Raw genomic sequence first — 9,367 nt, 5'->3', positions numbered from 1 at the left:
TTATTTTAAGTACACACACATTAAATCTACATGTTGTAAATTGTTTTAAGCACTAAAATTATTTTAATCCATTTTAATGGCAATTTAGCCCAACAATTTGGATCATATTGATAAGTTTAAAAATATTTTTATATCATAATCACAAACCCTAAACAGAATTAATCTCCTCCTTAACGACTTACAGAAAAATTTCAGTTAATTAAGCTGTCAGAAATTTGTACCAACCCGTGCGGCTATTTATGATATTCGGTCCTGTCTAGCCAACCATCCTATATAAAACTAAGGATCAGCAACTGTGGTCACCCCAGGAAAAGGGTCATAATTTGAACAATTTTTTAATCTTATTTTTGACCAATAATCAATGCTCCATATTCTGAATAATCAATTAGGCCTAGAAAAAAAATATGTTTTTTTCCCCTTTCAGGCTGAAAAAATATAGGGTAGGTAGGTAGGCAATTTTTTTTTTACTTCTTTAAGGTGGCTCATTACATCCACAGTTTATTTTAGATTTCAATACAGCACCACTTATAATGTAGATGTCAAATATCCAGATGGGGGTATTGATATCATAAATATTTTTTATAGAATTTTTTAATTTTTGTTTTATTTTAGTGAAATGTTTTATTTCAGGTTTATTATTCACAGAATTTCAGAACTTTCAGTGTCAAATGATGGGCATCTTCTTAAGACAAGTACACACAGTGAAAATACCTCATAATACCTAATAATAATTTTATTAGAAAAATAATTTTCTCCTAGAAAACAATTAATGTCATTATCTTTTTAATCTATGCATAAAACATTTAAAAAATGTGTTCTGAAGAGACAAGGAATGTATTTTAATGAATTACATGTGTCAAATTGAATGAAGAAAGTTTAAAGGAAATGAAAAATCCAATTTAAAAAATATTTGGTATAAAAAGTCCACATTTAAGAGTTATCTTTCCTAATTAGCCAAGACTCAAAACACTATGGAACGTTTGACATTACATCTAAAATTCAGAATAAAGCTTTAAATTGCAAGGGTATACATTTAAAACAATAAAACAAATATATTAATTAACACCAACACAGTAAATAGCGCAATAAAATAAAATTTTAATTTCAACAAGGTTGTAGATTTTAACTCGAATTTCCTGCATACATACATGTCAGTGATTGATAGAGTTCACTGCATGCATGGCTATGAAATTGACATTACTTGTTTGGCGAAGATTTGACTGTTGCTTTTTTTTGTTTCTGCCTAAAAGCAATTCTTCTTGGTTTATGCATAATGAATCCGTTACTTTGTTTTCACTGTTTACAACACCGCATGTTTCATCTATTTTTAAAGCGTTTCAAAGGTCAGGGTCATATTATAGAGGTAGCTATACAACTCGTCCCCTGAGCAATTCGGTCGACACAATGGAGGTTTATATTTTTGTGTAGTACGTCATCAAAAAGTGGTGTAATGAGCCTCCTTAATCAAAACGTGTATAGAAGTAACATTAATAACAAAAGAAATGGTGTTTTCAAGCATTTCTGCGATTTGAACTTATAATAGAAAGGTGACTCAAACTTCTTTTTGTCTTGAAAAGCTTGCCAAGTTGGAGACTATAATTCCCTGGGTGAAATCTTGCACTTCATGGGACAAAAGCATTAAAAAATTTTTTAGGGTCGGCACTATAAATTAGGGTCGGTCGGGAAAGCGGAAACAAACATTTTTTTTCTAGGCCTTAGAACATTAGATCCACACCCTAGCACTGACTTGTTTTTATTATGAAACCCCCAAAACTGGTAACAAAACTACGATTATACAAAAGTCAAAGAAAGCACACATGGCAGAATTGTACAATATCATCCAATATTGGAGCAGTCACAATCCAGGGCAAAGCAATCAATGTTCACAGCATCAGACCCAGGAGAGCTACTTACATTATGCAATGCAATCCAGACTAGGGGAATGTTTTGTCATTGAAATAGAGATGTTAGCTTGGGACATATATACAATGTAGAAACACTATGGTGCAAGAGTGCCTCTCATGGGATCCAGTATCAAAAAAGGCTCAATTGACATCATTCCTGGGTGCCAAGTTTACCCATATAATGTGATACTATAGAGGTCTAAAAAAAAGAGCAACTGACGCCCCAACTAGGAATTGTGCCACTTTGAAGAACCCAGAACACTATGACCCAAGAGCGTCCCTAATGGGTTTTCGTGTCAAAAAGGGCCCCACTGACACCATTTCTGGGGGCTAGGGTGCTAAGACTACCCCTAGTATGCTGTACTATTTGGGTCTAAAAACAGCGCCTGGCCTTGGGGCCATAAAATTTAGAGGAGCTAAATTTTGATCTCAGTCTAAATTTTCCACTATATATTCCTTTGGTAAAAGTGAGACTGAGATCAAAAGTGAGCTCGTCTAAGTTTTATGGCCCCCAGGCCAGGTGCCCAAACTAGGAATTGTGCCACTTAGGTGAGCCCTGCATGAACACTAGTGCACAAGAGCGTCCCTAATGGGTTCCAGTGTCAAAAGGGGCCCAATTGACACCGTTTCTGGGCATCAGGTGCCAAGTTTAGAAATAGTGTCAATTGGGCACATTTTAACACCGGAAATCATCAGGGGTGCCTTTGACCTAGCTGCAGAACTGTAGCTCTCTGAAAAATATTTTGATAGACCGAAAAGCTACAGTGTCACCCATTGAAAAAACTGTATATTTATTGCACACAAAAAAGTGCGCTATTTAGGCCATAATAAATAAATTGCTAGATTCTCATCCGAATTTTTTCAAAAATCGAGGCGGGCGGGAGGCTTTTATTTTATATTTTTTATTTTTCCAGTTTTGCAGATTTTTTATTGACCTGGTCAGTCAGTGTAATTTTATTTACAATACCCGAATAAAAGTCATAGTAAAGGTTCAATTATATCTTACTTCACATCATCACCAATATTTTTCAACCAATGACCCTTGTTTAAAATATATACGCATGTATTACAGCAATTACCATCTTTTTAGCTGTCAAAATCATGTCGACTATGGCGGAATTTAAAACGAAAGTAGAACGGTAGATGAATATCGATCCCGATCAGAATTAAGACGTAGAAAAACAGTCTTTACAGAAATAAAAAAAATCGAGGCGGGGGTATAAAATCGGGGCGGGCAGGGATGAGAATCTAGGAATATTTTTATTATGGCCTTATCGATTTATTTCTACATGTTTTTAAAACTATAATCTCAAATATTACTAACCGTGTATTCCTAGTAGAATCTTTTACTGTTTCCACAACAAAACATGCCTTATAATTGTTGTTTATAGCCCTCCTGGCCCTGAAATTGAGATCATCGAAAATGTCGTCTGTTTATACTGCCATTTTGGTTTGTAAGATCATTCTGCCCAACGTGCTTCATGTAGATGTCAACTACGAAAGAACTTGATAGAAGAGTACGGAATTTTTTAAATCTAAAGTTTTTGCAATTGAGGTAAGAATTTAAAAGAATTAATCCATACACAAGCGCAACTTTTTGTGCACAATAATATACAATTTTTTCAATGGGTGGCACTGTTACTCTCCGGTCTGTCAAATTATTTTTTTGGAGAGCTACAGATCTGCGACTACCTTTGACCCCTACTGTTCTGCTCCCTTAAGTGGCACAATTGCTAGTTTGGACGCCAGGCGCTCTCTCTAGACCCTTACAGTATTAGATAATAGGGTTGGAATTTGGGAAAGTAAGAAGTTAAAATTAAAATAAGAAATAAAATTAAAAAATATCTAAAATAACAAGGATTGCGGCACTAAAATCCCTCCATAGTAATCATTGAGTGATAGATTTCTTCTATTTAGATGTTCCCGAAACAAGCGTTTGATCAGATTATTTTTAAAAGAACTTCATATATTTCATAGATGTTAAAGGTTACAGCTAAATTAGTAAATACGAGAGAGGCTGTGCAGCCCCATGTGCACCAGTTTTGAAGCGTTTAGTAAACTGATAACGATTCTCACTATTAATGAAACAAATCCACTGGTTGTTTTCTTTCTTTTTGTGCTGCTGTGTGCTCTGTCCCTCTTCATCATCGGTTTCTTTACTGATTTGTCTGGAAGATCGTCTCGGAGGCATTTTCACGTGGCGGGAAATAGACTGTACCAAAACATAAGAACGTCGCGAAGATGCTTTGGAAAATAATATTTCCATTTCCTCTTTCAAAGCGCACGAACGACTGCGATTTAGATTCATGATGGCGGCCCCCATGGCCATGCTATCAGTCTCAGACGTCCAGGGCTCGTTGAAAAATCAAATTCGAGCAAAACAGCAGAAGAAAAAGCCCAAGAAAATGGTTCTTTGTAGTCCTTATACAAGTTCTAGGTAAAATTAACTTAGAATAATGTCTTTCAAACCTTTATATCATGTAAAATAAATCGTTATCAATCAACAAAGTAACTCGTGCGTTTGTAATCTGGAAAAGGGTGAAATAAATTAGGTGCCTAATCATAAAAAAAATCATGAGCTAAGTAATTGCATAAAAAACTCAAGGCAATATGCATGCATTCACCTGTTTAAATGGAATAATTTCCTTATTGGCGTTTGATAAAAAGAGGTAAGCTAAATTTCCATACAAGTTGATGAAGCAAGGGTATCAACAGTCTCCAGTGGTCTCTCGTTTGAAGTCATCATTTCGCAAATGTATGGTTGATACAATGACGTTGACAGCAAATACAACCTTTAGATGAAGTCAATTGATGACTGACATTTCACATACTACATATAATTGTTTTGCCTTTATTTACAAACTGAATTATCTGCAGATTGACCAATCGACAGGGGATGCTCACTCCTCCATGGCTCCTAATCCCACCTCATGTTTTTGGAGGTCCATGTTTACTCTGCTCCCAATCTGCATTTTTAATATTAAATAAACTTTGGGCTTTAAGACATTACTGTTTGTTTGTCCATATTTCATTACAAATTTTGATAAAAGATACAACCTCAGTAATAACTACATGATCACAGTTGTCAACATTTTTGGTAAGCTCTTGAAGATGTAGTGTGCATTTTTTTTTTTTGAGTCTCATAATATTCTTAATTTTCCACATGTATTTTTGAACAGAGAAAATAATCAAACTATGAAGACTCAATATGATGTCTCATTATTTATAAAGAGAACATTGTACATATTTTCAGTCCAAGTTTAGCAACAGAAACACAAGAACAGATTTTGCAGAAACTAGTAGAGTAAGTTATGTAAATGTTTATTCATTACCTTTTTGTCATGTATTTACAAATACTGTTATTTAGAAAATTAGTAAATAAACTTTTTTATATCATTTCAAATGAAGACGTTCAAGTTTTATTTACCGGTACTTTGATTCCCAATTTACCGTATTCTATGTTGTTTGAATTGTACAGTCCAAAACCTGTATAAAATCTAATCTTATTTATCTGACACCAAATTTACTAGTATATCTTAGTGAATGTTGAATCAGACAGGTTTCACTTTACTATATTCTATGAAGATTCTGAAAAAACTAGTTATTATGTTTTGCGATATGTTCCTGCTAGTTATAGTTTCATGTTCGTACTTCAGCTGCATAAAACCATTAGGAATTGCAGAGGAAAGAGAACAAAGACGAAGACTAAGTCAGCAGCAGAGAATTCTAAAACGTAAAAGCAATCTTATAAACAAGAGGGATGGTGGAAAAGACCCTGAGGGTGCTGGGGAGGGGGCACCAGGGCAGGGGAGGGACGGGGAGAAGACATTGGAGAAAGATATCAAAAGCACTATGGATGTCAAGGATAAAGAAAGCAATCAGGGGACAGAACTGTCAACAGCAGTCCAGGCAAGGGAGAAAACTGATTGTGAAAGTAAAATCAAGTCAGACAGGTAAACATTTATCACCTTCGTTTTTGTTCGAGTACTGTGTTTGTGTGACATATTTTACAAATCCTGGAATGTAATATTTCAGCACTATTTTTTTTTAAAAATAAATCATAATTCATAGTTTACATGACAAGAATGACCTTTATTTCTAGTATTATTTCATCAAAGTCAGTTATTTTATTGCTGTGAAAAAACAGTATCTCTGACATCGCTAAATGCTCTGAGAATTCCTAAGGTTATCAAATTATTGAAACAAGAAAACATTGATGTAACCATAAATTGTCGCCTGGGAAATAAATAAAGTAACAATGAAAATGAGTCTTGGTCATCAAACCCCTTCAATATGTGTGAAAACGGCATTGTGTATCTCATGAAAGAAATTTGATTAACAATTTTTTTAATGTTTAGAAAACCTTTAATTCAGAATAACTTCTCCCCATAAACCAAGACTTAAACTTAATATATTTATAGAGCAGCCCGGTCCTCCGGGCTGCAATAAATAGAGAACTAGAGAACTAATTTTGATATGTTTCAAAAGTATAAAAAGATTATACTCAAAATGATCTGGTAACCATGATGACATATATTGTAGATCAAAGCTCTGTTTTGGGATTAATGAAGTTATTAAAGGCCTTGAGAGAGATCAAATGCGATTGGTTCTTGCTTGTCAGTCATGCAAGCCTGATATGCTGACACAACATCTGATTGGTTTAGCTGCCAGTAGGAACTGCCCAGCCTCTCTCATTTCAAATTTGAGCAGCACGCTGTGCCCTATCTTGAAAATTTCTTCACTGATGGCATTAGGCATCAAGGTATTAATGAAATGATCCAGTTATTTCACTATACAGTATATGACCATGCATTGTTGAGTAATGTAAAAGTAACTTTTTGTGTAATATTAATTTACACTATGTATGCAGTCACAAATTTTATGCAGAAATTTGTCCCAGCATATTTAAGGCATATATATACACATAATAGCAATCTCAGAAATCTATGTACAGAATGTAGTTTCTGCCCATGGATTGATCAGATTTATTACACATTTTGTAAAATATTTTTGCAGAATTAAATTAAGTATAATATGCTGCCAATATTGAAAAAGGAAGAAAATAAATGTACATAATTATATTTTACACATATAATTGATCAAACAAATTAATTTCTTAACTGTAGTATTATTATTTCATGAGGTATGTTGTAGTTAAAATGTGTTTTATTTCAAAACTTTGTTTAATTTCTTTACTTCAAGAAAATATAGGATCAAATTTAAATTACTTTAATTTCAGAAAAACCAGCCTGGGGAATCCTCATTATTGGATGGAACCGTGGACTTTATTTCTAATCTTATACCTATACAAACTCTGCCATGGATAGAAAGTGAGTCTGTCAAAAATGAACCAATCACAGACCTCCATACAGATAATATGAAGGAAGAAGCCAAACCATTGGCTGAAAACATTACCAAGGATTCGGAGTCCCTAAATACACAAAAAGAGGAAGAAAAACCTGACTACTCTCATTACTATGTTTACAAAAAGGACAGTCCATTTAGCATGATGAGGGCAGCATCTTTTGGAGCAGACTTTATTCCATTTTCAGCCAGTTCTGGTGAGGTGAATAAGGATGTTGTACCAGATTTTGGTAAAAAGAGAAAAAGTGATAAAGAAGATGATGCTCAGGTTAAATACAGGAAATATCAGGAAACTGAGTATCTGCCTGTGTTTGGAAATGACAAAAAAGTCAAAAAGAAGAGAAAGAGAAATAAGAATAAAAGCAATGCTTAAAAATGATTAGAATTCTTCATGTTTTTAGTAAAGTGTGGTGTTTTTTTTTTTTTTTTTTTTTTTTTGGTAAAAGGAGGTCAAACTCCAAGGTCAAGAGATTAAATTTGGTGGTACCCAAAGTATCATAAGAAATACACCTGTGAAATATGAAAGCTTTAGCCCCATCCACTTAACAGTTATGGGCTTAGACAAAGTTGACAACAGACAGACAGAAAAACAGACAGAGAGACAGGACAAAAACAATATACCCCTGGGATCTTTCGATCTGGGGGCATATAAATTTAAAAGGGGAGGCACACAACTGAACTATGTAACAAACATACTGTGAAAGTATCATTAAATTTTTTATTCAGTGGTTACAGGAGGAGTTGCAGTAAAAAGATGGATACCCTTCAATATTATAGATAGAATGGCAGTGTCCATGTTTTGATGTGGGAAATCCAAAATCCTAAGTGAGTGTCGGATCAAAAAGTAAAATAGGAGGTGAACAATCACACTATTCTGTGAAAGTCTCATTTAATTTCATTCAGTGGTATAAGAGGAGTTGCGGATAAAAAATAGGTACCCTAATGCGTAACAGACAGACGTACAAAGCAAACACACAAACGGACGGTTGGACGGACTTCCCGAACACTATATACATGTACTCTCCCACTTTTAAAGCAGGAAGTATAATGAGGTACATTTTTGAATGTAATAATTATTATGTCCCCTGTTCAATAGATTGGGGACGTATATTGTTTTGTCCTGTCTGTCTATCTTTTTAATTGCCTGTCTGTTGTCAACTTTAACCTTCGCCATAACTTTTGAACCGTGAGAGATAGAGACTAATTCACTTCATATTTGGTCTGCTTACTCCATTAATTGGTCTCTTTCAAATGACACTAAATAAGGTCAATGATCTTGTGACCTTAACTGTATGTGACCTATATGATAAAAAAAAAAGCCTTTTCAAACTTTGTTGTCGCTAGGTGCGTAGTTTCACAAACAAGTAATTGTTGTTTTTAAATCTGATTTTGAATTATCTTTGTGGTGCCCCATTCCGGAAATATGTTTTCCGTTTTTGTCAGGTTCTTTTTGTTCACATTGTCATCCGCCATTTTTTCACGTTTTCATTTTCATCGTCATTTCATGTCCATCAATTCATGGTCATTTTTTCGTCTCACCATCATGTAAGTAATTAATTATTGTCACTCTTACATATTTTTGTGTTGTCAGGTGTATTTACTTTCGTTTTGTCGTGTTTGCATCAATTTTTCTCATAGTTTTGTCAGTAATGTGTTTCGCGACATGTAACTTGTATCGTCAGTGTTTATAGTTTTTGTATATCGTATTTTTTCTTTGTTTTCAGTTCTTACCATCATTGTTCCACCATCATGTCATCATGCCATTTCGAATACATCATCATTAAATGTCATTGTGTGTTTATTCGTTATTTGCGATCGTGGAAAATATGTGGTTTATACTAGCTGCATGCCAGCATAGTAAGAAATGGTGATTCCTGACACCGGCCTATTGACTCTAGGACATTATGCTTACCTATAACCTAACCAAACTATATGGATTCGGATAAAGAGTCTAATAGAGAACCAAGACAAAGGACGATGACAGGTAAAGGCCAAGAACAGTTTGAAATGTTCTATAATAAACATTTTGAGAAATACGAACATTGGAATGTAAAATTACACAAACTTATTCCAAAGTTAGTTGAAATACCAAGCAGTGA

At 34.2% G+C, this 9,367-nt stretch overlaps 1 protein-coding gene and 1 long non-coding RNA gene across 2 annotated transcripts; both read left to right on the top strand.

The window, feature by feature from the left end:
• Nucleotides 1–4,213: 4,213 nt before the first annotated feature.
• LOC134253437 (ribonuclease P protein subunit p38-like) lies at nt 4,214–7,647 on the top strand. The gene is made up of 5 exons (XM_062735959.1): nt 4,214–4,341; nt 5,158–5,208; nt 5,561–5,857; nt 6,447–6,666; nt 7,144–7,647. The coding sequence occupies exons 1-5, from the start codon at nt 4,214–4,216 to the stop codon at nt 7,639–7,641; spliced, it is 1,194 nt and encodes a 397-aa protein (XP_062591943.1). The 3' UTR covers nt 7,642–7,647.
• Nucleotides 7,648–8,675: 1,028 nt separating this feature from the next.
• Nucleotides 8,676–9,058, top strand: LOC134253438 (uncharacterized). The gene is made up of 2 exons (XR_009989130.1): nt 8,676–8,813; nt 8,993–9,058. It is a non-coding gene; the product is annotated as an uncharacterized LOC134253438 (long non-coding RNA).
• The last annotated feature ends 309 nt before the right edge of the window (nt 9,059–9,367 follow it).

The sequence above is a fragment of the Saccostrea cucullata genome, unplaced genomic scaffold, assembly GCF_032062105.1.
Source record: "Saccostrea cucullata isolate Sc308-1 unplaced genomic scaffold, CSIRO_AGI_Scuc_v1 ctg19076, whole genome shotgun sequence".
NCBI classification, from domain to species: Eukaryota; Metazoa; Mollusca; class Bivalvia; order Ostreida; family Ostreidae; genus Saccostrea; species Saccostrea cuccullata.
Note: the sequence above shows the minus strand (reverse complement) of the source record. Positions and strands in the feature narration are given on the sequence as shown.

Excerpts from the sequence above, each read along its gene's own strand:
- LOC134253437 (XM_062735959.1), top strand. The coding sequence starts at position 4,214 with ATGGCGGCCCCCATGGCCATGCTATCAGTCTCAGACGTCCAGGGCTCG. Across the intron at positions 4,342-5,157 it reads AGTCCTTATACAAGTTCTAG|TCCAAGTTTAGCAACAGAAA; the intron begins GTAAAATTAACT and ends ACATATTTTCAG. Across the intron at positions 5,858-6,446 it reads AGTAAAATCAAGTCAGACAG|ATCAAAGCTCTGTTTTGGGA; the intron begins GTAAACATTTAT and ends CATATATTGTAG.